The 25,691-nt window shown below is 55.9% G+C and overlaps 15 protein-coding genes across 15 annotated transcripts; 7 read left to right on the plus strand and 8 right to left on the minus strand.

The window, feature by feature from the left end:
- Positions 1–321: 321 nt before the first annotated feature.
- Positions 322–2,022, minus strand: BDY17DRAFT_248418 (FMN-dependent dehydrogenase-domain-containing protein; the record flags this gene model as incomplete). The annotated part of the gene is made up of 5 exons (XM_033730910.1): positions 322–479; positions 534–1,200; positions 1,261–1,555; positions 1,622–1,835; positions 1,890–2,022. The coding sequence occupies 5 exons, from the start codon at positions 2,020–2,022 to the stop codon at positions 322–324; spliced, it is 1,467 nt and encodes a 488-aa protein (XP_033590468.1).
- Positions 2,023–2,244: 222 nt separating this feature from the next.
- Positions 2,245–3,107, minus strand: BDY17DRAFT_294615 (LSM domain protein). Its single transcript, XM_033733165.1, has one exon. It carries the CDS (start codon positions 2,836–2,838, stop codon positions 2,512–2,514), a length of 327 nt encoding a protein of 108 aa, XP_033590469.1. The 5' UTR covers positions 2,839–3,107; the 3' UTR covers positions 2,245–2,511.
- Positions 3,108–3,402: 295 nt separating this feature from the next.
- BDY17DRAFT_322792 (putative amino acid permease) lies at positions 3,403–5,052 on the minus strand (the record flags this gene model as incomplete). The annotated part of the gene is made up of 3 exons (XM_033736880.1): positions 3,403–3,437; positions 3,504–4,535; positions 4,587–5,052. 3 exons carry the CDS (start codon positions 5,050–5,052, stop codon positions 3,403–3,405), a joined length of 1,533 nt encoding a protein of 510 aa, XP_033590470.1.
- Positions 5,035–7,132, minus strand: BDY17DRAFT_117469 (fungal-specific transcription factor domain-containing protein). The gene has a single exon (XM_033729274.1). It carries the CDS (start codon positions 6,807–6,809, stop codon positions 5,382–5,384), a length of 1,428 nt encoding a protein of 475 aa, XP_033590471.1. The 5' UTR covers positions 6,810–7,132; the 3' UTR covers positions 5,035–5,381.
- Positions 6,955–7,919, plus strand: BDY17DRAFT_117451 (uncharacterized protein). The gene is made up of 2 exons (XM_033729273.1): positions 6,955–7,454; positions 7,522–7,919. Exons 1-2 carry the CDS (start codon positions 7,100–7,102, stop codon positions 7,644–7,646), a joined length of 480 nt encoding a protein of 159 aa, XP_033590472.1. The 5' UTR covers positions 6,955–7,099; the 3' UTR covers positions 7,647–7,919.
- BDY17DRAFT_249208 (aldehyde dehydrogenase-like protein) lies at positions 7,627–9,282 on the plus strand (the record flags this gene model as incomplete). Its single annotated transcript, XM_033730959.1, has 4 exons — positions 7,627–7,951; positions 8,004–8,172; positions 8,223–8,936; positions 8,988–9,282. The coding sequence occupies 4 exons, from the start codon at positions 7,627–7,629 to the stop codon at positions 9,280–9,282; spliced, it is 1,503 nt and encodes a 500-aa protein (XP_033590473.1).
- A 232-nt stretch (positions 9,283–9,514) lies between these two features.
- On the plus strand, positions 9,515–10,558 carry BDY17DRAFT_249398 (uncharacterized protein; the record flags this gene model as incomplete). The annotated part of the gene is made up of 1 exon (XM_033730973.1): positions 9,515–10,558. One exon carries the CDS (start codon positions 9,515–9,517, stop codon positions 10,556–10,558), a length of 1,044 nt encoding a protein of 347 aa, XP_033590474.1.
- A 94-nt stretch (positions 10,559–10,652) lies between these two features.
- Positions 10,653–13,327, minus strand: BDY17DRAFT_338652 (tRNA synthetases class II-domain-containing protein; the record flags this gene model as incomplete). Its single annotated transcript, XM_033737963.1, has 2 exons — positions 13,140–13,327; positions 10,653–12,433 (listed from the first exon to the last, which is right to left on the minus strand). The coding sequence occupies exons 1-2, from the start codon at positions 13,159–13,161 to the stop codon at positions 10,653–10,655; spliced, it is 1,803 nt and encodes a 600-aa protein (XP_033590475.1). The 5' UTR covers positions 13,162–13,327.
- A 129-nt stretch (positions 13,328–13,456) lies between these two features.
- On the plus strand, positions 13,457–15,559 carry BDY17DRAFT_294622 (ANTH domain-containing protein). The gene has a single exon (XM_033733166.1). The coding sequence runs from the start codon at positions 13,572–13,574 to the stop codon at positions 15,423–15,425; it is 1,854 nt and encodes a 617-aa protein (XP_033590476.1). The 5' UTR covers positions 13,457–13,571; the 3' UTR covers positions 15,426–15,559.
- Positions 15,560–15,599: 40 nt separating this feature from the next.
- Positions 15,600–15,996, minus strand: BDY17DRAFT_322798 (thioredoxin-like protein; the record flags this gene model as incomplete). Its single annotated transcript, XM_033736881.1, has 2 exons — positions 15,600–15,626; positions 15,679–15,996. 2 exons carry the CDS (start codon positions 15,994–15,996, stop codon positions 15,600–15,602), a joined length of 345 nt encoding a protein of 114 aa, XP_033590477.1.
- A 23-nt stretch (positions 15,997–16,019) lies between these two features.
- Positions 16,020–18,279, plus strand: BDY17DRAFT_294624 (putative D-Xylulose kinase). Its single transcript, XM_033733167.1, has 4 exons — positions 16,020–16,042; positions 16,123–16,366; positions 16,425–16,455; positions 16,514–18,279. The coding sequence occupies exons 2-4, from the start codon at positions 16,340–16,342 to the stop codon at positions 18,199–18,201; spliced, it is 1,746 nt and encodes a 581-aa protein (XP_033590478.1). The 5' UTR covers positions 16,020–16,042; positions 16,123–16,339; the 3' UTR covers positions 18,202–18,279.
- Positions 18,280–18,291: 12 nt separating this feature from the next.
- On the minus strand, positions 18,292–18,946 carry BDY17DRAFT_294625 (uncharacterized protein). Its single transcript, XM_033733168.1, has one exon. It carries the CDS (start codon positions 18,928–18,930, stop codon positions 18,394–18,396), a length of 537 nt encoding a protein of 178 aa, XP_033590479.1. The 5' UTR covers positions 18,931–18,946; the 3' UTR covers positions 18,292–18,393.
- Positions 18,947–19,418: 472 nt separating this feature from the next.
- On the minus strand, positions 19,419–20,630 carry BDY17DRAFT_294626 (FAS1 domain-containing protein). The gene has a single exon (XM_033733169.1). The coding sequence runs from the start codon at positions 20,416–20,418 to the stop codon at positions 19,459–19,461; it is 960 nt and encodes a 319-aa protein (XP_033590480.1). The 5' UTR covers positions 20,419–20,630; the 3' UTR covers positions 19,419–19,458.
- A 216-nt stretch (positions 20,631–20,846) lies between these two features.
- BDY17DRAFT_322802 (uncharacterized protein) lies at positions 20,847–22,579 on the plus strand (the record flags this gene model as incomplete). Its single annotated transcript, XM_033736882.1, has 2 exons — positions 20,847–20,918; positions 20,972–22,579. 2 exons carry the CDS (start codon positions 20,847–20,849, stop codon positions 22,577–22,579), a joined length of 1,680 nt encoding a protein of 559 aa, XP_033590481.1.
- Positions 22,580–22,827: 248 nt separating this feature from the next.
- On the plus strand, positions 22,828–25,362 carry BDY17DRAFT_249552 (uncharacterized protein; the record flags this gene model as incomplete). The annotated part of the gene is made up of 5 exons (XM_033730991.1): positions 22,828–22,853; positions 22,912–22,931; positions 22,990–23,077; positions 23,130–23,925; positions 23,974–25,362. 5 exons carry the CDS (start codon positions 22,828–22,830, stop codon positions 25,360–25,362), a joined length of 2,319 nt encoding a protein of 772 aa, XP_033590482.1.
- Positions 25,363–25,691: the final 329 nt, after the last annotated feature.

A 25,691-nucleotide genomic window follows, 5' to 3' on the forward strand; every position in this document is an offset into this window, starting at 1 on the left:
TGAGCGAATAACTCTTCATGCACTGCATTGCACCCGGCGAATATGGCGTATGGCGGCGGGCACAGCTAGACTCATGGATGGAGGTGGAACATGTGGCCCTCCGGGGGAAGAAGCATGAGCTAGCGTATTACGGCACGAATCGGACAGGCATTCAAGATATACCCGGCATGGTGAACGAGAGGGTGATGTGGATACGGCGTTCCTTTCTGCTTCCTTCTGCTCAAGCAGATCTATCTCGGATGCAAGCGATTAGAACAAAATGGTGGGCTAAATAGCAGGCTCAAATGCACTTCGTGTGTTTCCAGCAACTCCGCTCGCCTCTTATATCCTCGCCTTCGGCCGCCACTTTGCATACGGATGATCCGGCGTCGAGGGAACCAGATGGTCGACGTCGAACGTGTTCACCAGGCCCGGGTGTACTTCGTCCAGACTCTTGATCCCGATCAGCTTCATCACGCTCTCCATCTCATCCTTCAGAACTACACCACAACCGTCAGTCAACGTCACACTCCCCAAGACAAAGGCGCACTTACTCTCAACCAAATGCTCCGCCCCCTCAGTCCCATAATTCAAAGCGTACAAGAAAGGCCTGCCAACCCCCACCGCCTTGGCCCCCAAACACAGCGCCTTCAAAATATCGCCTCCGCGCCTAATGCCGCCATCCACATACACCTCCATCGCATCAAACACCTCGGGACACCGCTTGTGCAGCTCAAGCAGCACCAGAATCGCCGGCGGCGAGAAGTCCAAATTCCTGCCTCCGTGATTGCTCACCAAAATCCCCGCAACCTTATGCTGCATCGCGAGCTTCGCATCCTCGGCATTCGTAATCCCCTTCAGCACAATCGGCACGTCAGTCAGACTGCGGATCCAAGCGATGTCCTTCCAACTCATCGACTGGTCAATGTAGCTGCCCATGGTGCGCGTGAGGCCGCCGCCCTTTTTGTCGTTTGCGGCGCGCTGGCCGGTTACCGGGTTGATGACGACCTCGTCGACTTTGATGCGCTCGTCGGATTCGCGCTTGCCGCGGCCGGCGGCGTCGACGGTGAGGAAGATGGCGCGCACGCCGAGCGCTGTTGCGTGCTGGATTAGCTCGGCGGCTTTGGCGCGGTCTTTGTTGACGTAGAGTTGGAAGAGGAAGGGGTAGTCGGGTGCTTCGCGGAGGATGTCGGCGTGCGGGTGGCTGGAGACGGTGGAGATCTGTTGATCGCATGCGTTAGATGACTACGCGGGTGTCAAGTCACCAGGTTTACTACTTACGACTTCGAGGATGCCCGTCGATTTCGCCGCTCGTGCGAGCGCCTTCTCGCCCTCGGGGTTGATCATCTTAGCCAAGCCGGTAGGGCATATAAACAACGGCACCCGCAGAGGAATGCCTAGCATGGACCCGGACGTGTCGACTTCAGCCACATCGCGCATCACACGCGGCCGGAACCAAATGCGCTTGTACATTGAGTTGTTCATGTCGCGCGTCCAGCAGTCCGTGGCGGCGGTGGAGTAGAAGGCGAAGGCCTTTTTCGAGGCCGTGCGGGCGGCGACTTCTTCGAAGTCATAGCTGGGCATATCTGTCAGCGTTCTATGGTAGGGAGAGGGAAGTGAGAGGGGACATGAATCGGCGCACCTGTTGATGATATTGTGTAGTTCAGGCTTCTCGCTCTCTGGTGCTGCTTGAGTGTTGTTCGCCGCGACAGGCTCCCGCTTCCAATTCTCATCTATCGTCGATCGATCCAGATTGCCCTTAAAGCACTCCAAAGCCAGATTGTCCTTGACTATCGACGGAGCGTGGAACTCGGCGTATTCCTTCGTAGCATCTTGCCCGGCATATTTGAGTAGCACTGATATCGGTCAGCAACGAGCGCAGGATTCTGGATAGACTGAGAACTACTTACGGTTCGCGCCGCCAGGGTGTTCCGGGGCAAAAGCAGTTACATCCCACACCTGGTCGTCAATCACGATCCAGCAGTCGGAGGGATTGTTGTGTCGCGCGACCTCTTGGGTCGAGATGAGCTGCGTGAATTCCATTGGCCGTGAAGGCGTCTACGTCCTCCAATCTTTCTATTTCTGCCGCCTAAGGTGTGGCGAGAATGTTTTGGGCATTTCAAGAGGGATTGAAGAGTTCAATTGCCGCGGGAGTTACGCTGATGATAATGTTCGGGGATTTTTTGGTGGTTGGGCCGAAGCCGGAGGCGTCGATCAATCTGCTGACGTTGACCGAAGTTTGCTCGTATTCGTTTCTGAAAGCATTGGGCACGGCAACTCTGCTTCACGCATCTGCAGAGGAGAAAATAACTGGCTTGCGGTGTAGTTGGACGCAGATTGACTTTGTTGATTGTATATACAGTATCTACTATGTCGCCACTTCCAACACGAAGCCGCCGTAATAGCGGCATCGTTGCATGAAAGATATGCTCTCGTGATTCCCTCAACCTCGATATGAAGTAATAGGTATGCATTCTTCAACGAGTCAAATCGAAAAATTGCTTCCCATCCTCGTGCAGCCACGAGCATTAACTACTCCTCAACATCAATCCTCTCCACAAACCGCCCAGGCACAACCACCAACCCAACAAACCTCTTCTTCATCGCCCCGCCTTCCCCTACTGCGTTCCCAGCCAGGTTCTCCAGGGTAGTACTCCCCACCACACCGCCCCCAGCAACACTCCTCCGATACTCGTACGTCATCGACAGAATGATGTTGAGCTCGTTATCCGTGCATTTCATCTGCCCCACGAACACCCGGCCGTCGGAGGTGTGCAGGTGCAGCGTTTTGTTGAGCAGCGAGTCGAGGTAGGCGATGCTTTGGTCCGGGGATTGTGTTGTTGGTGCTGGATTTGACATTGTCGTTGGTTTATTTGTGAGGTGTTATTGCTAGTGCTGCTGCTGTTTGTTTGGAGGGCTGATTATCTCTCCCTTGATTGCAGTAGCCGGACTTCGCGGGCTCAAGGCGGCGGATGTGTTTGAGACGGCATGGCGATTTGTTCGAGACGGGGATTCAGTTGCTCTAATGGTACATCTTTCTCTTGAGGGTTTCTGATCTGGTTGGCTTTCGAGGTTGAGCAAATGGAAAAGTCAAGACAAGCAGCTGTGTTCGTGGAAAGGGAAGATGCTGTTAGGGTTGAGGTTTTTCTGACATGGCTTAGGGTAAAGGTTATGAGCGATGGCCACTGAAGGCACTCATGTCTTTTTCGAGGTCCTGGACTGGAAAAAGGTTGAATGCAGAATGGAACGTAAAAGAGATTTTCCATCACTTCGTTGCAGATTCAATTTCTATTCGAACATAATCAAACATGGGATATCGTGCTCCAACAGCGACCCGAGGGTCGAGCCTATCACTATTCCCATACACAGCGTCTTCCCTTACAGTCGTCACTGACAACATTCTCTGAAGCCAAGATCGCCCCATCACAACGCATCCGACTCTGGAGGTCCGGTGTAGACTAAGAGACACCCATATCGTCAGCAAAAGATACGCACAACTCCGGAAAGAGGGAAGAGCAACTCACACTTGCGCGCAAACAAAGCATAATAGATGGCACTGATCGCCATGAACCCCACAAACACCACAGAAGCCCAGTTCATCGACGTGATCGTGACGGGGAGAGATGTCGGCATACTGAACAGCACGACCTGGAACGCCACCCAGGAGATGGCAAGAAGGTTTACCGTCCACCCGACAGCAGCAGGCCAATGGAAGCGAGCAGTCGACACGGCGCGGCGGCCTTCGAGCACGCTTACCAGGACCGGCGTGGCGTACGCGACGGCCAGCGCGATGGTACCTACGGAGGCGAAAGCGGTGAAGGCGGTGCTGCTGCCGAGATTGATGAGGCCTAGGAGCATTTGCACTCCCGTCAAGAGGAGGAGCGCATTGAGCGGGACTTGATCTTTGTTGACTTTGGCCCAGAAGGAGTGGAAGGGGACAGCGCCGTCGCGGCAGAAGGCCCAGGTGCAGCGCGAGGCGGCGGTCGTGATGCTGATGGAGCAGAAGACTGCGATGATGATGATGAAGAACATCAGCGCCAGGCCGCCGCCGGGGGTGCCCATGACGACGTGGAAGACGTAGGGGAGGGCTTGGCCGGCTGGCGCGTTCAAGATGGCCTTGAGGGGTGGGAGGGTGGCGCAGATGGGGAGGATGAAGAAGAGGCCGGCCACGCCTGCAATGGGGATGCATAGACTCAAGGCTCGCGGCAGGTCGACTGCTGCATCCCGACACTCCTCTGCCATCGAGGTGATGAGGCCGAGGGCCGCGAACGTGTAGGCCGCGGGGAGAAGGCCGATGAAGAAGGTGAAGCCACCCCAACCGCTCAGCGCAGTGTCGTAGTATCCCAATGTATCCGCCACGCTGTGTCGCCCAACGCCTGCTGCAACGGAGAGTCCAATGCAGACGATGAGGATAGTCAAGCCGTTCCAGATCGATGCCGCCGTGTCAATGTATGGGAGGATTCGATTGCCATATGCGCAGACGAAGAAGATGCCAATGGTGAACGCGTAGAAGATGAGGAGGAGCTGCCACGAGTTGGCGTACCATGTAGGATGGTCTGGCGCACTGTTAGTCGGAGCTTCGCACGAAGTGTAGCGATATCACTCACAAATCGTGACCGTTCCAGCGATAAGAGACGCGGAGCCGAAATTCACAGACAGCGCAATGGTCCAGTTGCCAATCAGGAATGCCCAGCCGGTAAAGAATGACAGAGCCGTGCGTCCTTTTCCTCTATGCAACTGGAATGCCCAATAATAAGGGCCGGCAGAAGTGGCGAAACGAGATGCCAGCTCGCTGAGTGACATGGCAATGCATTGATCGAGGATGCAAACGACAATCCAGCCCACGAAGTATGCCAACTGGCCACCACCGATGATGGCGCTGGTCAGCGCGGTGCCCTCGCCGAACGGCACGGCAGCGATGGCCAAGCTTTGGAACAGGATGGTGTAGAGGGAACGCGTCCTGATCAGTTCCTCCTTGTAGCCCAGGTGGTCCAGGTCAGTCACAGACCCCTCTTTCGTAGCGACATCGTCAAAGCGGGCCTCAGTGCCGACGGCGACCTTCTCATCCGCCATGGTATCTGCCAGTAGGGGAAATGTGTAGGTGGTCAGTCGTGCGCTTCGCAAGACGCGGCACAAGCCATGTTATGTAGTAGACTCCCGGCGCATCTGTGGTCGACTTTTAATGTGGATTCCGATTGGCCTCGCCCGCATTTGAGGACCCTACCCGCGTGGTGACGCTTGAAGTGCCTCCCGAAATGCCTATTTGGGCATAGATTGGCACGATTCCATACCGAAAATCTGGGGCACGATCCGGGGCACTCGGCATCTCTTACTGGATTGGTACTGGCGTTTCCTTCCACGCCGTTGACCTGCCCGGTTGTCGTTCGATTCATGATGCTCGTTCAGAACAAGAACGCCTTCGCTGATAAGGCTTGAAAAGCGTCCCACCAAGTACCTGTCTTGTCATCCGTCCGCCAGATATCTCGCAGCGAATCAGCCATGAGCTGCAAATTGCCGAACGAGAGATAGGAAATCGATGGCATAATAGTGCGCAAGATGACAGTCTGATCGTCGGGGGAGAGTGCGTGCGCTCCAAGCACCAAAAGCGGCAGCACGACGCAGTGAGCCATCATTCCGGGTAGCGAGCCGTCAGTCAACTTCCCTACCCCTTCTTTGACCGCAGCCTGCACGGCTGGGTCGTCGATTGGCAACAGCCGTAACGCGCGCTGGAGGTAGATGATGCCGCAGAGCTCGTATAGCTCACAGAAGATGGCCCAGTTCTCTGGCGTCACCACGCCATCTGTGACCAATGCTTCACCATGATGAGGTGGGGCGAGAAGTGTCGCCTCGATGGCAGGTAGGCACTTCTCCACCAGTTGTAAACCAACGCGCGTGGGTAGGCTAGAAGCAACCAAGGAGCCAAGAGATGCCATTTCGGCGTAACATTTGAGGATGCCCAAGAACCTGTCGTTGGCCGGTAAGTTTCCCCACCAAGAGTCCGTGTGGGCGAACATATGCCAAAGTAGGGGATCGAAGAAAGGCTTATCGCCGCTTAACAGGGCGTGAAATAGATCCATGGTAGCGAAGCAGGATAGCAGATGCGTATGGAGGCCATTCTTCGCAATGATGTCGGTTGGTAGACTTGGCCACCGGGTGAGCATGGCATGGCCGCCTTGTAGATGCCACTTCGTAACGCCTAGGTGATCGTTCGATGGCTCGATCATGCCATCCAGTATGCAAAGAAGCACGTTGATCATGAATACATTCTGTGCCGTGTTTGCCGATTTGACGCCCAGTTCAAGCTGATTTCTAAGACTCCTGATTGCCGCTGATCGAGCCTGCTGCCGCGTGAGCGTCACACTGGTGGACATTACATGCGCTAGATCGAAGTGGGTTTGAGAAACGGCCAGGATGGCTTGCTTGAGGGGCTTGTCCTGCATCAACAGGCTGAGGTCCAGTCGCGGGGCTCCTTCGAGAAGGTGAAACCGGGGAAGTACTGCCTGTGAGAAGTACAGCAGCATGCACTCGGTATCCAGCTGAGCTGAAGCCCGGGGGGACATCAAGATCGAGGCCGGGCTGGACACCGGTATTGAGAGCGGACTAGCCAACTCCAGCGAGTCCGTACGATCAGATGGAGCATTCTTGCCCCTACTGGCTATGCCTCCGACCCATTTGAATGGCGGGACGGAGCCATAGTTACAGAGCTGCTCGTTTTGCCGGCAACGCTCGCATGCGGGCTTCTCCAAGTCGCATTTGATCCGTCGTCGCCGACAGGTCCAACAAGACCCTTCGACGACTCGACTGGTCCTTCGGATTGGTCCTGTCGACATGTGAGAGGCGCGCCGAGTTGGATGGTTCGTTCATGGCATTTTGCTGGTGGGCCACTGCGAGGGTTGATGGCTGGAAGGGACGAATCTGAGGCTGGCCCGCTGGAGTTGAGGCAGTGGCGTGTCCACCACTCCAGAGAAGCTGATAATCGTCAATCTTTTGTCGTCCAACACTCCGGACCCTAGAGGACTCAATCCATGAGTCTCGTTGAACAGAGGATGTGCACGCGGTGGTTGGCTCTTCGGCTGCTGCCGAGCATTGCTCCGATACTCTGCCCAGTTGATTGGCCAAGATGAAAAATGCGCATCCAGACCCAAGAATACGCACCGACATTGATTCATCGACATGCAACGAGGATCTATGCCTAGCGTTTGCCCGCATCGGGACAACTCCACGAGAATCCCCCGTCTTCCCGATCCCATTCCCGACGGATAGTTATCTCCTGCGCACGGCATCCCACTCCATCCCCGCCAAACGTACATGCGGGCGGGCCTACAATCTTCTCGAACGCACCCCGCCCGTGGACGAACACGCTTCGACCTGCCGAAAAGGGATAATCGGCGGCGGAAGCGTGGGCTGTGGGCCGGGCGGGCTGGCTGGCGCGTCGCTGCATCCCATCCTCTGCCCTCCACCACGCTCTTTTGAAGGTCGAGTTCCCCCCTCTCAATTGAACCCGTGACTTTGCCGAAGGTAGGTCTAATTGGGTTGGTGTAGATGCTCTCGCGCACTCTTTTCACTTCCTTCTCCACTCGCATCGTTTGCTGTTATCTGCTGCCCTTGCAACGACGGGCTTTTGCTGCTTCTGCCGCGCTACGAAATATGTCGAACCTTACGGTTGAGCTCACGGCGCCGAATGGCACGAAATATAGCCAGCCCATCGGCCTGTTCATCAACAATGAATGGGTGCCTGGTACCAAAGGAGACAAGATCACGTCCATCAACCCCACGGACGAGTCCGAAATTGCTTCCGTCCATGCTGCCGAGCCCGAAGATGTCGACAAGGCGGTAGCCGCTGCCCGCGCGGCGTTCAAGGGCCCTTGGAGAGATATGGCGACTTCGGAGCGGGGAGACTTGATGATGAATTTGGTGCAGCTTATCCAGAAGAACCGGGAGTTGCTGGCGACCATTGAGACGTGGGATAATGGTAAGCCATATTTCTCACGATCGTAGTCGAAAAGTCGACTGATTCTGGTCAGGCAAACCGTACTCGGTCTCGTTGAATGAAGACTTGAACGAAGTGACAAACACGCTCAAGTACTACGCTGGCTGGGCGGACAAGATCCAAGGCCAAGTCATCGACACCAGCCCTGCCAAACTCGCGTACACCATTCGTGAACCGATCGGTGTCTGTGGACAGATTATTCCGTGAGTACAGTCATCCAACAAGTAAAGCTTTCAGGCTAACACCAAATCAGATGGAACTATCCTCTAGCCATGGCTGCTTGGAAGTTGGGACCCGCCATCGCAACGGGCAACACCGTCGTTCTCAAGGCAGCGGAGCAAACCCCTCTCAGTATCTTGGTTTTCGCAAACCTCGTAAAAGAGGCAGGCTTCCCACCCGGCGTGATCAACATTCTCAACGGCCGTGGCAAAGTCGCAGGCGCCGCAATGGCCCTCCACCCTGGAATCGACAAGATCGCCTTCACCGGCTCCACCGCCACAGGCAAAGAGATCATGAAGATGGCCGCGCTGACCATGAAGAACATCACTCTGGAGACGGGCGGCAAGTCGCCTCTGCTCGTCTTCGATGATGCCGATCTTGAACAGGCCGTGAAGTGGAGCCATCTCGGCATCATGAGCAACCAAGGCCAAATCTGCACCGCGACGTCCCGCATCTTGGTTCAAGAAGGCATCTACGACAAGTTCATCGAGGCCTTCAAGAAGTGTATTCTGGAGACGTCCAAAGTCGGCGATCCGTTCAAAGACGATACGTACCAGGGACCGCAAGTCACCAAGGCGCAGTACGAGCGAGTGTTGAGCTATGTGGAGGCTGGCAAGAAGGATGGCGCGACACTGGCCATGGGTGGCGAGGCGTACAAGGATGTCGGCGGAAAGGGCTTCTTCGTCTCGCCTACCGTCTTCACCAACGTCACCGACAGCATGCGCATCTTCCGGGAGGAAGTTTTTGGGTGAGTCGTGAAGACTTCCCGTAACAAAGGCTTATTACTAACATTCCCCAGCCCCTTCGTCGTCGTCGTCTCCTTCAAGACGGAAGAAGAAGCGCTCGCTCTAGCCAACGACACCACCTATGGCCTCGGCAGCGCAGTCTTCACCAAGGATGTCGTGCGAGCCCATCGCATTGCACGCAAGATCGAAGCGGGCATGGTCTGGATCAACTCCAGTCAAGACTGTGACTACCGGATTCCATTTGGCGGTGTCAAGCAATCTGGCATTGGCCGGGAGTTGGGCGAGGCGGGCCTGGATGCGTATACGAATAAGAAGGCGGTGCATGTTAACTTGGGGACTTGGCTGTGAGCGTGTAGATTTGATAGGTCAACTCGTCTCGGTGACGTCTTAGAGTTATTGCATTAAGAAGTTCTTCTGTGTTTCATAGGGCTTGAACAGGTGAGGCCGAATTCAAGCCTTGGTGGAGGTGGAGGTGGAGTCGGCTGAACCTCACCTCGGCTTTCCACTTCACTCCAGCATGCGATAACTACAGTCACCATCAATCATCCAGAACTACACGACGGACGAGAACGACACCGCAATGAAAGCAATCCTCATCCCCGAGTTCGCACCGGACCCCTCAACCCTCCAACCTTCCGAAGTCCCCACCCCACCACCAAAACCAGACGAATACCAAATCTCCATCACGCACTGCGCGCCTCAACACGCCGACATCCTGCACGCCCAAGGCAAACACCAAAACAACAACGCCAAAAAAGGCTGGTGTCACCCTCCCTTCATCCTAGGCTACGATTTCGCGGGGATCGTGCGCTCCGTCCCATCATCACCATCATCCGCAACCTCAAGGCCGAAATTCAGCAAAGGCGACCGCGTCTTCGGAATCGCGATAGGTGCTTTTGCGGAAAGCATTTGTGTCAAAGAAGCCGCCATCCGCCGGGTGCCGGATGGCTTGTCGAACGAGACGGCGTGCGCGATGGCCGGGCAGGCGGTGAGTTATGCTTCCGTGCGGCACGTGGCGGACGTGCAAGCGGGGGAGACGGTGATGGTCAGCGGGGCTAGTGGAGGTTTGGGCAGCGTGTGTTGCATGGTTGCGAAAGCGCTGGGGGCGAAGGTGGTGGCGCTCGCGGGGGATGCGGAGAAAGCGGAGGCCATGCGGAGGGATATGGATGTTGATCTTGTGGTTGTGATGAACGATGGGCGAGACTGGATGGCGGAGGTGATGGCGTTTACTGAGCAGAGGGGCGTGGATGTGTTTTTGGATAACATCGGGATGGTGAACGATGCGATTCGGTGTCTGGCGTATTTTGGCCGGATTGTGATTATTGGGTTTGCGGCCAGGAAGGGCGTCATGGAGGAGGTGAAGATGAACAAGTTGCTGCTCAAGTCGATTACGATTATGGGGTATCGGTTTGGGGAGAGTGGGAGGCGGCATCCGGCGCTTTTGGAGAGGATCTGGGCGGGGTATTTGGGGATGCTGCAGAAGGGGGAGTTGAAGCCGATGCTGTATGGGGATTATCGGGGGCTGGAGGATGTGGGGAGGGCGTTGGGGGATTTGGCGGAGAGGAGGGTGTATGGGAAGGTTGTGGTCAAGGTAGCGGATGAAGAGGAGTTGTCGAGGTTATGAGCATGCAGCCTTGTTATGAGTGGCGGCATGTCCACGAAGGTATTTGCCTCTCGAGACGATGACGCCCAATGTAAGCACGGAATTGGCAGCTCGCTCAGCCGCGCAATTTCAAATGATACGTCTCCAACTGACCCTCCGTCATACGGGAAGGACTCTTCACCAGCAAGTCCTCCCCCTTCCCACTCTTCGGAAAAGCAATGACATCCCGAATACTCTCCTTGCCCAGCATGACAGCAACCAACCGATCGAAGCCCAGCGCAATACCCGCATGCGGCGGACAGCCTGCTCGAAGCACTTCCAGCAAGTGCGCGAAATCCTTCATCCGGTCGTCGCTCATCCGCAGCACGTTGCGCATGATGAACTCCTGCATTTTGGCGTTGTGGATGCGGCGACTGCCGCCGCCTAACTCTACGCCGTTGACGACTAGATCGTAATGGTCGGCTTTGGCTTGCAACGGGTCTGTCAGGAGCAGATCGACATCTGCGGCTGTTTTGGGCGCGGTGAAGGGGTGGTGGTTGGAAGAGATGCCGGCTGAGCCGCCTTGTCCCATGTCAACATCGTTATCCGGTCGGAATAGTGGGAAGTCTGTGATCCACAGGAACTCAAAGCCTTTCGGTGCCTCGATCAAGCCTTGCTTCACTGCAGCCTTGTGCAGCGCAAGTCGCAAGTTGCCAATCGGTGTAGAGCCGGTGGAGAACGGGGCGTTCTTGCGTGCTTGCAGAACGACGAGATCACCATCTTCCAGCTCTAGCATTTCTTCCAGTTGTTCGGCAGCTTCGAATCCGAAAGGTTGAAGTCCTTGGAGGGGTTTGCGACTGTCGAAGATGAAGATGCCCGGCTGGCCGTCAGGATTCTGAACGAACGGCAGAGATTCCGCAGAGTCCATGAAGGATGATACGAATCGCCTCGTATCTTGTCCATCTTCGGCTATTCGGAGCTTCATAACTTCCACAATTGGGTCGGTTAAGGGTCCGATCTTCTGCACCAGGTCCACTGGTAGCATGTACTCGACTCTTCTAATTTCTGAACCGAGGCGAAGATCTGGTTTGTCGGATCCATATCGGGACATGGCTTCTTCGTAAGTCATGCGCTGGATTGGGTTGGGCAGGCTGTGCTCGCCCAAGCACTCCGCCCACAGCCTTCTTACCACCGCTTCAATAGTTTGCATGACATCTTCGCTGCCCGCAAAGGCCATCTCTAGGTCGAGTTGAGTAAACTCCGGTTGTCTATCCGCTCGCAGATCTTCATCCCGGAAGCATTTGGCAACCTGCATATAGCGCGGGATGCCGCTTGCCATGAGGATCTGTTTGTACTGTTGCGGGCTTTGTGGCAGCGCGTAAGCCAGTCCTGGTGACCGAGTTGGTACCAGAAACTCTCTGGCTCCCTCCGGCGTAGATTTGAATAACAGCGGAGTTTCGATCTCAGTGAAGCGCAGGTTCCCGCAGAGCTCATCCCTGATGATATGAGTGGCTTGGCTGCGGAAAGCGAGGGCATCACGTATGTTCGCATCGTTTCGGATTTGCAAATGCCGTTGCTCTGGCGGAAACGCAGTCTCCTGGGTCATGATGATGTCCTCTGGAAAGTGGTTTAACGCCATCACGTTTTCCACTTTAATTTCGACATCTGTCACACGACTCGTGTCCACACTCTTCGACGTTTTGGGTGCTTTTCGGGAAACGATGGTGCCTTCCACTGCGACTGGCGTGTATTGTTGCAAATTCCGCAACAGCTGATGGGGTGTGTTGGATGCATCTTCGCCTTTCACCGGAGTCGAGACGAGCTGGACCACCGTAGCCAGGGACGGATCATGAAGCTCGGCGAAGGTCAAGGACTTCGAGGCATCTCGGCGAGCGCCCAAGTAGCCGTGTAAAACCACTTGGGTATCAACGAGATTCGAGCCATTGGTTGCCAGGTCCTTGAAGCTGCAAGTGGAAATCGGAAATGTCAAGGTCCGCTTAAAGTCGTGCAAGATCTTTGCATTCGCATCATTCTGACTAGAGCTTCCATCCGGGATCCGTCGAATTGCAGACTGGCTGTAGCTCCGGATTCCCAAAATGCTATGTCTGATGCGGTAGCATTGGAGTTTAGTTCGTAACGGGTGTGCAGGCCGCCATGATGCTCGACAAGCGGTCGCGATGAGCCGACGGCTTGGCGAGAGCATCAAGCTGTATGGCAAGCAATGATGTCGAGTCCACGCTGTCTCGCTGAAGGAAGGTGATTTTGATGATGTTGGCGAAAGTGGTTGATGATGTTGGCGAAAGTGGTGGACGTGATGTCGAACGCGCACCATTCCAGCCTAGTGCCGCTTATTAAGCTTTTGATATTTCTTCCGCGCGCTCGCGCTTGACATTTTGGACTCTTCAATGATGACCCTCCTAGTCAAAACCATGTACGTGCTGGTCGTCTCCCATCCTCATTGACCAGTTCTGTTGCTGACCCCTCGCAGATGATGAAAGCCTAGCGTGTAGCAGATGAGCTGTCCTCGCTCATGAACCCAAGCTCTCCCTTCGGGGCTCAAGCGGTGAGGGGGTGTGCAGCGAGGTAGCGTGATATCTGCGTTCGGCACACCCTACCTTGTTACCATACGGACGCGAAGACGGCATCTCTGAACCGAGCTTTGATTGGGAGGGTCTTGACAAGATGGTGGAAGCGAGTGTTCTGTTCACGTATTGAATTCAATAGACCATCACCTAACGCGAATTTGCATTGGTGCCATTGCGCCGGCTGTCCGTAAAATACACATTGCTGCGTCTCAAGTGACCTGATATCAACGTCTTGCAAGAGATGCACGTGGGCACTGCTGCGTGAGTTTAGTTGCTTGTTGCTGAGGCACTTAATGCCAAGCCTCTCGGAACCGGAAGCTTTCCATTGCTCGACCGCATCTCCCATTCCAACCGCAACTCTCCACGCCGGATCTTGGTGGCACAACACGCCGCGATAGCCCGGCCGGCAAACACACCTCCACCATTCAGCACAACCCTCTACGCCGCCCTATCACTATGCTCCAACTTCCATGCTCGTGGCGACTTTAATGCCCTACTACTATCCTCCGACCCCATCCGCCGGGATGTCGAACTCCTTCGAGAAGTCCGTCAAAGGCGGCACCAAAGTCAAGCTCGCCCCGCCCAAATCCAAGTATGTCGAGCACATCCTCCTCGCCACGCAGTCGGGCGAGGCTGGCGTGGGCGAGGTCTTCCGCACCCTCACCCACCGATTGCACGATTCCACTTGGACCGTGGCGTTTAAATCGCTCATCATCGTCCACCTCATGATCAAAGAGGGCGCCCCGGACGTGACGCTGAGCTATCTCTCTACCAACTCAAGAGCCATCCTGGCCGTCAATCAGATTACAGATGCTCAGACGCAGGGACAGAACATCCGGCGATACTCGGATTATCTACGTACGCGCGCGCAGGCGTTTGGACATGCAAAATGCGATTATGTGCGCTCGGGAGAGACTAGGATGAAAAAGTTGATCGTGGACAAAGGCCTCTTGCGTGAGACAGAGGTGGTGCAAGAGCAAGTCAAGGCACTGGTGAAATGCGATTTCCTCAACTCGGACGTCGAGAACGAGATCTCGCTCACCGCCTTCCGCCTGTTGACGCGCGATCTGATGGATCTGTATAACGCGGAGAATGAGGCAATGATGAATGTCCTCAGCCAGTATTTCGAGTTGTCCCGGCCGGATGCTGAGCGCGCAGTCAAGATCTACAAGAGGTTCTGTTCGCAGACCGAGGAGGTCGTGGCGTTCTTGGGTGTTGCTCGGCAGTACGAGTATGCGACTCGCTTGCAGATCCCGAAGATTAAGCATGCGCCGACGGGCCTTGCCAAGTCTCTCCAGGACTATCTGGATGACAAAGACTTTGAAGTGAACCGGAGACAATACCTGGCGGAACAGGAGGCGAAGAGGACGGGCAGGCCTGTGAAAAGCAGTACTCCGATTCAGCGTTCAGAGCCGGCGAAACCTGTGGCGGCGGGATCTGCGCAGCCACGGAGCGTACAAGTCGCAGCAGCACCAGTCCAGCCAAGTCCACCTCCAAAGGGTCCGGCGCCGGATCTGATTGACTTTTTCGAGTCGATTGAGCAGAACCAGCAGGTATTGGGCCAGAGTGTTCCGCAATACCAGCTGCAACATACAGGCTTTCCCGTTCAGCAGCAACAAAATACTGGCTTTCCCGTTCAACAGCAGCAGCAGTCCTACGACTATCAACAAAATGGACAATTTGCCAACAATTATCCACAAAACAACACGAACCCCTTCCTTCAACAAACACAACAGCAGCCGCAACAGCCACCACAAGTCCAAACCCAGTTCACGAATGCCGGATTTGGAGGTTATGCACAGCAGCCTCAGCAACAGCAATTCATGCCCGGAAACGCATTCAGCACAGAGCCGCAATCCTTTGCTCCAGCGTCGACTCAGTCACCCGTGTACTACCAGTCGCCCCAGCAGACGGGAGCACCGGCATCGAATCCTTTCAGACAATCGACGATGCCAACTGCAGATGCGCCTGCAGCTTTCAATGCAATTGGCGGCTCCCAGCCCGTCCGCCAATCTACCAACCCCTTTGCGCGGAATGCAGGCTCTACGCCCACCTCGGGCAACCCGTTCGCACCTCCTCAACAGCCTATGCAAGCGCAAGCCACAGGTACCAACCCGTTCGCTCGGAACGCTGCACCTTTGCAGCAGAACTCCATCAGCTCCGCCTCACCGCTACAAGCGCAGCAAACTGGCACAACGAATCCTTTCCGGAACGCACCTTTTGTAAATCAGCAGACGGGCCAGGGGTGGCAGTATGCACCGCAAGCTACGCTGGGAGGGTTCGAGCAGTTGGAGACGATCCCCGTCTTCCCGCGGCCTGCATAGGGAGAAGGAAGGGATGAACGGAGTACGGATCAGCCCGGCGTTGGAGGCGTTATGTGTGGGGTATGAATCACGTATTCGCATTATCCAGATGCATGGCAGCGCGACGAGGAGCGACATGGTAAGAAACGAATGAATTGCATCTCATTTGCACGTAACGATCATAGTCCAGCCCCATCATTCACTCGTATTCACATCCTCAACCTAAGCACTCAGTCAGCACTCCGCATATCACACAGCAAAAGCAGCAACATACCTTCCCATCCCCATACGCCTCCTGAATCGCCTTCTCCAACGGCCCCGCCTTCGCTCCCGTGATGGTAGTATGCACGTCCCCGTCCTTGAAAACGTGGAACGTCGGCATGGCGTTCACGCCCAGCTCGTGCGCAATATCCGGCGCATGATCCGTGTCGTACTTGTAGAAGCGCGCGTCCGGGTACTTTTTGATCAGCTTGTCGACGAAGGGGGCGATGGCTTTGCATTGCGTGCACCAGGTCGCCGTGCCTTCGAGGACGGCGACGCCGTCGGCGTTGGTCGCTTTGACGTACGCTTTGCGGTCGGGGATGTCTTCCATTCTTGCAGAGATTATTGCTGTGGGACTTGCGATGCAATGATCACGTCTTGATGGTGTCAATCAGTTCGTGTTCACGGTCACTATGCGCGGCCATGAGGATGGCCACCCCAGCTTGCAATGACGTACATTTTTCCCGGCAATTTATCCGGAGCTTGCCACGTTGGTCCCCAGCGTGACTTCAAGCATGTCCCGCAGGCCAATAATGAGCCGGGTAATATGGAGAACAGTGAAAGCCGCTTTTGATTGTTAAGAAAGGTCTTATGGTTGCTCTGATTTTGATCTCTTTCAAGCATTGCACGTACGATTGAAGGGATCTAAGTGACTTCTTTTGGAACCAGGCAAGATGCAGAGTCAAGGACCGTTGTATATGGTGGGTGAAAATGTGTTCACAGAGCTCGCCCGTTGTGTCTAACAGAACGGTGCATTAGGGATTCGATCTCTCGACCCAACAACTCAAAGGCATGTCGACTGCAACTCTCACCAATATTCATACAACATCAACTGACACCCGCACCAGCCATCGTCGTCGACTCCAAGCTCAAACTCATCCACGAAGCCAAAGTCGACTTCGACGCCGACCTCAGCAAATATGGCATCCAAAAGGGCGTGCTCACCAACGAAGCAGAAGGCGAAGTCTTCGCCCCGCCCGCAATGTGGCTCGACGCCGTGAACCTCGTGCTCGACCGGCTCGTCGAAGCCGGGCTCGATTTCGGCGCAGTGAGAGGGCTGTCAGGCGCAGGTATGCAGCACGGCACGGTCTTCTGGTCCAAGGACGCCGAGAACATCATGCTCGACTTGGATGCCGGCAAGTCGTTGGCGGAGCAGATGGAGGCGGGCGCCAAGGGGGAGCGAAGGGGCGCGTTTGCCCATCCTGTTAGCCCGAATTGGCAGGACGCGAGCACGCAGAAGCAGTGCGATTTGTTTGATGCTGAGCTCGGGGGCCCGACGAAGTTGGCGGCCGTTACGGGCAGCGCGGCGCATCATCGCTTCAGTGGACCGCAGATTATGCGCTACCGGACGAAGCATACTGCCCACTACGAGGAGACGACGCGGATATCCCTGGTGTCATCCTTCTTGGCTTCCGTGTTCCTGGGGACGATTGCGCAGATCGATATCGGGGATGTGACTGGGATGGACCTCTGGGATGTGCACAAGGGCAAGTGGGATGAGAGGCTACTGGCTCTGGCGGCTGGCGGCAAAGAGCACGCGGCCGAGTTGAGCAGGAAACTCGGCCACGTTGCGGAAGACGGAGGCGCCAGCTTTGGCGACATCAGCAACTACTTCGTCACGCGGTATGGCTTCAATCCGGAGTGCCGGGTGTTGCCCTTCACTGGCGATAATCCTGCCACCATCCTGGCTCTCCCACTTCGGCCATCAGACGCAATGGTCTCGCTTGGCACGAGCACCACCTTCTTGATGAGCACCCCGGAATACCGTCCCGATCCGGCTTACCACTTCATGAACCACCCCGCCACCCCCGGTCTGTACATGTTCATGCTCTGTTACAAAAACGGCGGTCTCGCCCGCGAACACGTCCGAGACGCCTTGAAGAAGCCGGACTCAAACTGGGCCAACTTCGACAAAGCCGCTCTGACCACACCACCTCTCTCCCAAAAGACAGACACAGACCCCATGCGTCTCGGCCTGTACTTCCCCATCCACGAAATCGTCCCCAACCTCCCCCCAGGCCAATGGCGCATGCACTATGACCCGACCACCAAGTCCCTCAAAGAAACCTCCAACGACACCATCCCCGACGACGCACGCAACATCGTCGAATCCCAAATGCTCTCCTGCCGCCTGCGCTCCCAAAAGCTCGTTAAACCGGTCAAAGACCCGCAGTCCGGGTCTCAACTTCCCGCGCAGCCGCGCAGAGTATACCTCGTCGGCGGCGGGAGCGCCAACGCCGCCATTGCGAAAATCTGCGGCGAGGTGCTGGGCAGCGTCGAGGGAATTTACAAGTTGGATATCGGCGGGAATGCGTGCGCGCTCGGCGCGGCGTATAAGGCTGTGTGGGGGTGTGAGCGGCGCGAGGGCGAGACGTTTGAGGAGTTGATTGGCGGGCGGTGGGATGAGAAGGCTTTTGTGAGAAAGATTGATGATGGGTATGCGCCGGGGGTGTTTGAGAAGTATGGGGAGGCGGTGGAGGGGTTTGAGATGATGGAGAAGCGGTTGTTGGAGCAGCATGGTGGGAGCTCGAAGTGAGGATGGATGTGAAATGCGTGCATTGTGTCTTTGTAGAGTACAAGTGGGCAAAACCGAAACACTGCCATTACCACTTCCACCACTTGCCCCACGGCTAAATCTGTGTGTTAGAGTACAAGCGAAGAAGACCAAACGACTGCCATTGCCACTTCCACCACGACCCCGAGCGCACGGCTAGATCTGTCTCCGGATCTAGCCCTGAGATTTCCTCAACACCTCAAGTTCCCTCTGCATGTGTCGAATGGCCCATGCATCCTTCTCGCGCTCCCTGCGTACAGCCTCGTCCACGCTCGCCTGCCAGCTCCGACTGACAGTCTCCGCGCCGGCCCTCGCTGCCTCATTCTTCCACTTCTCAAGCTCGGCCTTGCTGGCCTCGACGGCCTGACGCAGAAGCGTGATTTCTGCACGCCGCAGGTCCCGGGCGTTCATTGCGCGTGCAGCTTCGTACAGCTCGTCATCCTGTAGATCCTGCCCGGCCATCGTTCGCGCAGCTTGGTACAACCCGTCGTCCTCATCGCGTGGGAGGTCCGTGACGAAGAAGCGACTTTGGTGCACTTGGGCCAGGCGCGCTCGCAGATGCGCCGCCGTGGATTCGAGATTGGCGACGCGGTCGTGTGAAGAGCAGAGCTCGCGTTTGAGGACTTCAATCGTCTCCTTTTGCTGCGTGTTTTCCTGCAACAGGAGTCTTTGCGTGGCTTGATTCATCTCTTCCGGCGTGGGCGACGGCATGGTCTGTCTACGATCGTCAAATCGTCCTGTTGGGGGGTAAGGTTCTTTGGGGCGTCGACGTCGAGGGGGACTGGATGGAGTTGGGCGTAGTGGTGGTGCGTGCCGGGATGATGGGCGTGAACGTTGAGGAGATCTCGAATCTGCCATGGTTTCTGCGTTTTTAAGTACCCGTCGTAAAGGCAAGATGGAATGAAACCTGCAGAAAGGGTGGAAATGGGACAATTCAATAAGACCAAGAGAGAGGGAGTACGACGAGGAGAGTAGCAAACCGGTACGACAGACCTACGCTGAGCGGCACAGTGTGTCTCGTCGTTAGTTATCGTGTTACAGCCGTTTTCGTGGTACCTGTCTGCCAGGCTGCGGAGACGTGTTCATGCGAGTTGGCGGGATGCATCGTGTCAGACGTCGCACCACCGTGTAGTTCTGGCGACGGTGACTGGTGAGGCACGGCGATAGCTCCATTAACGGAGATGATGACATTTTGAGCGTCAAGGGAGGTGAATGGCTTGGATCTCTGCCTGCCTGGTCTCATTTGATGAACGCAGTCTCAACGGGCGTCACGAGCTGGTCGACAACGTGCACCACCCCGTCAGTACACATGTGGTCCGCCGACAGAATATTGGCCCGCTCGTTGACTTTCATTTGAATCAAGCCCTCGATTCTCTCGACTTCCACAGCAATCATGGCGCCGTTGCTTGCCGCCGAGGGTAACTCAAAGGTCCGCTTTCCGCGTGGTCGGGGATACTCACGACCTGGTGGGGCATCTATAGTAGTGCTCGCGTCGGCGCCACGATAAAACCTGTTGGAGTACAATGTCCAGTTGGGAGACCAGTGGGATAGCAGAATTGTCCTGATGATTGAAGGCTTTTGGAGAAGCTCACGTAGCTCTTCCTCTCCAAGCGATTGAAATGCTGCATCGGTAGGCGCAAAGAAAGTTCCTCCTCGTCTTAGATCGACAGCATCGTCGCCGGTCAGCTTGAAATCACAGATGCTTATGGCACGCCGGAGAATGCCAAAAGACGCCGAGGGAAGAGCACTCAAGGTTGTGGCAATGTCAAGAAGAGGCATGGGAGCCTTGTCGAGAATATGAACGACACCGTTCCGAGCGAAGAGATCCGCTGCAGTGATTCGAGAAGTGAAATCAACAGAATAGCTTGGCCCATATCCAGGGTGCCAGATTGGCCTGGTGCGCAGGAGTTGCAGACCGTTCAGCCCAGGTGAATGATGGCGCACCGGGACATTCGGGAATGAAGACAAGGCCGACGTTGGGAGATAAAGATCGCTGATCAAGGACGATATGTCTCGTGAACCATCAAGTCCCGTCCAAGGATCCGTCTCGTCGTCGCCCGGTGCGAACACGGTACAGTCAGTTGATATGTCTTGCAATTTTGCAACCAAATCCGGACATTGCTGCAGCCTTGTCATGAACTTTCGCAATCGCGGGTCACTCTCTAGGAGAGTGTAGACCGACTGCTCCGGGGCATTCATGTTGCCAACGTTGATTCGTGTACGCCAAAGAGGGCCGACGCTCGGGGACTCTATAGAAGTTCTCGAGGTTTATCGTGCTGACGCAGTTAGTCGGTTGCATCTGTTATTCACGTGACGCTGGTTCTGCCGATGACTGCTCGCCGGTAGCAACTCGTTCTATAGCGACAGTCTGGGGTTGTGGTAAGTGTGATTCTCTCGACCATACAGCTAGAACACGGAAGATTTTGAAATCATTTTGAATGCATTATAGTGAAAAGTGGCGTAGAAGCCAGTCACGTGCTTAAAGTGATCGGCGCGTTTGGGTGATCGGCGCGCTTGCGAAGTACGTTAGAGCCAAACATTGGCGATCTGCTTCCATTCACGATTCCCAAATCTATACGATCTTCTTCGGCCTCAGTGTCTGTGGCACGGCGGAACTGTCTTTACAGATGGCTTCGCCGAGCCGACTGCCTTCCTTGCGCCGGCCGGCCGGGAGCAGTCGGCCAGTGTCCATGATTGAAGTACGTCTGGCGTGCATGGGTTGTTTGACGATGTCCACTAATACGATAAACAGGGTCCGACGAGTAATGTGCCCGCCTTACATTCTGGCTTGAGAGACACAGAGCCTTCGGAGATGCTGAAGAGACGGAGTTTGCTGCCGCAATTCCCTCGTGGAGTTGTGGGCGAGGGACACGAGGGCCAGGGGAGCACAGAAGCCGATCTCGACAGGACAAGCGCCAGTCCGCGCCAGTCAGATGGCCACAAAAGCTCTGGTGAAGCCGACCGAAGGCGAGCATTGAATGGAGGAAAAGCAGATATGCCGCCGCCTGCGCCGAAAGCGGCAAGGCCTATGTCCATGGTTCCGCCGCGAGGCTCGAGCCAAAGCAAGCTCCCTAGCAGTCGCACACACGCTCGCAAGGAGTCTAAAGAGAATGCCGTGGACATTGCAGCGGCAAGGGCACAATCATTAGCGGCGCTGAGTGGAGCAGCACCAGCAACGCGTTTGCTCGCGGACGATTTGGGCTTGAAGAGGTCGAACTCGACGAGATTGCCACAGACGCTGCGTGCTGGGGGTCCTATGATACCATCACGGACCACCAGTGCGAAGCCCAAGGACGAGACTGCAAGTAAGAAACCGAGAAGCCGGGCGGGTCCTCCGAGCGATGCCACGACACGGGACCAGTTCTCGTCTACTCCCCGCGCATCCATTACTCCTACTCTACCAAGGACCTCCACTGAGGCTTCCGCCGCGCGACAGAATCGTGCTTCCGTGATCATCCCTACTCGACAAGGCAGTCGGCTTGAAACCTCCCCGCCTTCGCGCTCATCACGACCCAGACCAGCCTCACAGATCATTGCGCCGAGTATGAAGCCAGCATTCACTACGTTCCAGCAACACTACTCTCCCGCCAAATCGTCATTACCCAAACCCCCGATACCATCTACCAAGCCTTCGCATAAGCTCTCGATAAACGCTTCAGAAGACGATGAGGCCGTAAGCTTCGAAACCATGAAGCAGCAAATCGAACTTCTGCAGCTGTCGTTACTCCACCAAGCCTCGCATCAATGCTTGGACGAATACACTGCCAGCGCCCGACGCAAGCTTGGCAAAGTGCATTCCAGATTGCGGAGAGAGTACGAGAGTTTGCGTGCAATGGAGCTGGTGCAGCAGCGTGCAGCTAATCTGTCCGCCCTGGATGCTTGGTGTCCAGACCCGGCACTTCTCGTTGAGAATCTGCAGATCCTGGCTCTGGTCTATTCTGACATATCGTCGTTGATGGAAGAGGGCAGCCGGCATGGGGATGTGGTCTCCATGTTCGAGTTATGGATAGCCGAAGCGGAGCGGTCGGAGGCGGGCAGCTTCGTCCAGCCTCTGCCAGACGACTGGCGATCTTCGCATGGCACTTTGCTGCTGAAGCTGAGATCTATCCAGCGGAATTTGCGGGTGTTGCCTACGGCGAAGTCGTCGGGGATCGAAAGCTCTGGGATAGAGGTTGTCCTGAGAACTTGCAAGACATTGGTGGAGGATATGCTGGGGGAATTAGAGGTCATGGCCAAGTTGGAGAGGGAGATGCTGGCGAGGGAGAAGGGCAAGGTGGAGAGGGAGGTCGATGCGATGCTTATGAATAATGATGTGAACGTCAAGGAGAACTGGGTTCCCGTATGGCAGAAAGTGGCCTAGTCCGGCTTACTTGGATAGCATGGTTGCTGTATTCACGATGTCTTCTTTTCTTGTGAAGGTAAATATGAGTGAGCACGTGACTGTTCGGGATCGCGGGTTGTGGGCTTGGCGTTTGCCTCGCCCCCACGGCACTTCACCACCTCACCCGACCAAATTCCATTCCACCGAAGCTGAAGACCCCGACGTGTCCCACGAGCAGGTGTGCAATAGAATGAGCTGAGCGGACAGAGCGAGAAGGTTTGGACGGAATGGCGCCACGGTCAAGGACAGGATGGTATGTTAGACGGCATGTGGCACCGCGCATCGAGATCTTCCGCTAAACCTTCCCTCAGTTTAACCTGCCGTCAGAGGAGTGCGTATCGCGTGCAGGCGACACCCCGTCTGGGCCATTGCTAACCTGGCCTGATTAGAGCTGAAATGTAGTGAAGAGAGGCCCGTGTGTGCGCAGTGCACGAAGGCGAGCCGAGAATGCATTCCCGCGTCAGGAATCACCTTTCGGTGAGTGCATGCCACCGACCACGTCACAGATGTGAATGCTAACGACGAGTAGCCATCAACAGAACCCTTCTATGAACGCGGAAGACCATGGTGAAGGCAGTCTTAAGAACTTCTACGGCTACAAGGAGACGTTTGGCAAGCACACGACGTGGGTCGAGATCCCCAAGGACCTCACCTTTGTCCACACCAGCAACCCCTACGACGATGGAGATGATAGGCCCGGCGGCATTGCGGGCTACGATGACGGCGATACGACCTTTATGACTGATGACCTCGCTTCCTTTCACGACACTCACGCGGGTGCTGAGCTTGACCTGCATCCTACCACCTACCCGTCATACGCCACCCATGGCCTCGAGGCACTCAGTGCAGTGGCCAGCCAGGATCAGTACAGCTTCGCGCCGCCGCCTTCATCCATGGATACGCACGACCAGACCTCCCCTCGGCAGTCCGCTGTCCAAGGACTACAGCCAGGCCCGCCTGCGACAAGTCAAAACATCGACTACATCCTCAACCCATCATCCGCCAAGGGTGCATCTCCAGCAATCAGCAACCTCGATCCGCAACTCCACTCCCCAACCAACTCCGCCAAGCAGGCCTACGTTTCGAGCCCCGAAGCACACCAATCCCCCTTTGAACATGTACGTACCTCATCGTACAGCCCTGCACATGACCGGGCGAGCTTACGTCGCAAAGGATCAAGCCGCGGCGGCGGCGGCGCTCGCGGAGCAGCTATTACAGAGCCAGAACTAGCCTTCCTCCTCCGGCATTACTCCGAGTGCATGGGCTTCTGGATGGACATTTTCGACCACGGCTTATTCTTCTCCTCGCACGTTCCCACTCTGGCTGTGCGTTGCCCGTTGTTGCTCTACGCTTGCGTCGCTCTGTCGGCCAAGGGACTTGCTCGGGTGAATGGGCGGAAGGCGGTCATGGGCGGCCAAATTACGGCGAAACGCCAAAGCTTGACGGAAAAGTGGCCGGGGCCACGCATGAGCGCCGAGGCTTGGAGACACCTCGCCAGGCAATACTACGATCTTGCCGTGTCGCTGTTGAGACAAGCCCTGGCGGGTGCTACAAGACCTTCAGTGCCAGAGGGCGCAACACCTGGCACTATATCAGATATACAAGGACATCCACTTCCATCCACGGATTCCGACGAGCTAGTTGCGGCTACCGCCGTGCTATGCGTGTACGAGTTCTTTGATGTGTCCGGAGCCGAGTGGAATCGCCATCTCGATGGCGTTCAGAGCCTTTTCGACATCGCCAACGATCGCATGATGGATCTCACTCGGCCCCCTTCACCCGCTGCAGTGACTGACAGTATCACGCAGCGTCTAGCGGCCACGCTCGGCGGCCCCCGTCCAGGGCTCAGCAAAGGCCGTAGGGGTGTCTTCTGGTGCTTTGTTCGTCAAGACATGCTCTCGGCGTTCATCAACAACACTCACACTCGAGTGGACACCTCTGACCTGGCGGCGTGGCGTAGTGCGGGCCTCAAGATCGCGCCAGATGGTTTCGTATATCCCAGTAATCCCTCACATGCTGACTACATTGCCGAAAACGCCATGGCGGATGACATGATCTGCAATGCATTCATCTGGTTGCTGGCGAAGCTCGTCAACTTCCTCGTGACGCCACATTCCGTGACGAATCAGCCCTCTCTCATTGGGCCTCAGACGAAGCGGCAAAATCTTTTTACAGAAACTTGGGAAGAGCTTGACGCACAGCTGCAAACGTGGTACGACAGCTTACCAGACAGCTTCGTCGCCTCGGCGATAAGGCAACCCGAAAACGAGAACCGGATCGAGGAGAAGTGGTTCCCTAAATCCATGTGCGCCAGTACCATGCAGTGGTGGCACTTTGCCCGGATCCAGATGCTTCACAATAAGCCGTATGTGGCGCCAGCCCCAATCTCTTCATCAGACAAAAGTCACCTTCTCGGCGCAGCAACTCCAGGCATGAACCTCGCGCAGCAACACGCCAATTACGCTTCCATCACTCGGCAATGCCACGAGCACGCCAAGGAGATTGTGGCGATTGGCCTCGGACGCAGCGACGAGGGCGCAAGAGTACACTCCGTGCAGCCGCTGTGGACCGCTGGACTCGTGCTCGGCATGCACGATGAGAAAGCGGAGTTCGGCCCACAAATCGACATGTGGCGGCGCAGTATCATTGAGCAGCTCCGCGGGATTGAAACCGACACGGGCTGGGCGAGTGAGTACCGCGTGCACTCGCTGCTGGAACTGTGGGGTCTGCCGGCTTATTGGCAGCTTGAGGAGGCGGAGTGACGTAGAAAACGCGGAGGGCTATGGGCGGCGGATCCACGGAAACGGAAGAAGTGGTTTCTCTGGATCTACCGTCAAGGACTACTTGATGATCAAGCTCACCTGTCAAATCCACTGGATCCAAAGATATGTGGTACTCTCCTGGCCAAGTCGCAGACATGACCAACCGGAGAGCAACCTGTCAGCAAACCAAATTCGTGGGTGTGCTTGCCACAAGTGGATTCGCCGCACAACCTACAGCATCACGAAGAATACGAATACATGAACACACTTCCACGGTTCCCCCTTGAGTCAAATTCCTTCCATTGCCACCACAGATTCATGGTAAGTCG

Source organism: Neohortaea acidophila, assembly GCF_010093505.1.
Source record: "Neohortaea acidophila strain CBS 113389 unplaced genomic scaffold BDY17scaffold_4, whole genome shotgun sequence".
NCBI classification, from domain to species: domain Eukaryota; kingdom Fungi; phylum Ascomycota; class Dothideomycetes; order Mycosphaerellales; family Teratosphaeriaceae; genus Neohortaea; species Neohortaea acidophila.

Bases quoted from the DNA above. Each gene is read 5' to 3' on its own strand.
- BDY17DRAFT_294615 (XM_033733165.1), bottom strand. From the start codon at position 2,838: ATGTCAAATCCAGCACCAACAACACAATCCCCGGACCAAAGCATCGCC.
- BDY17DRAFT_117469 (XM_033729274.1), bottom strand. From the start codon at position 6,809: ATGTCGACAGGACCAATCCGAAGGACCAGTCGAGTCGTCGAAGGGTCT.
- BDY17DRAFT_117451 (XM_033729273.1), top strand. From the start codon at position 7,100: ATGAAAAATGCGCATCCAGACCCAAGAATACGCACCGACATTGATTCA. The intron at 7,455-7,521 runs GTCGAGTTCCCC...GGGTTGGTGTAG, and splicing joins TCCACCACGCTCTTTTGAAG to ATGCTCTCGCGCACTCTTTT.
- BDY17DRAFT_294622 (XM_033733166.1), top strand. From the start codon at position 13,572: ATGCTCGTGGCGACTTTAATGCCCTACTACTATCCTCCGACCCCATCC.
- BDY17DRAFT_294624 (XM_033733167.1), top strand. From the start codon at position 16,340: ATGCAGAGTCAAGGACCGTTGTATATG. The intron at 16,367-16,424 runs GTGGGTGAAAAT...ACGGTGCATTAG, and splicing joins GTCAAGGACCGTTGTATATG to GGATTCGATCTCTCGACCCA. The intron at 16,456-16,513 runs GCATGTCGACTG...CACCCGCACCAG, and splicing joins CTCGACCCAACAACTCAAAG to CCATCGTCGTCGACTCCAAG.
- BDY17DRAFT_294625 (XM_033733168.1), bottom strand. From the start codon at position 18,930: ATGCCGTCGCCCACGCCGGAAGAGATGAATCAAGCCACGCAAAGACTC.
- BDY17DRAFT_294626 (XM_033733169.1), bottom strand. From the start codon at position 20,418: ATGAATGCCCCGGAGCAGTCGGTCTACACTCTCCTAGAGAGTGACCCG.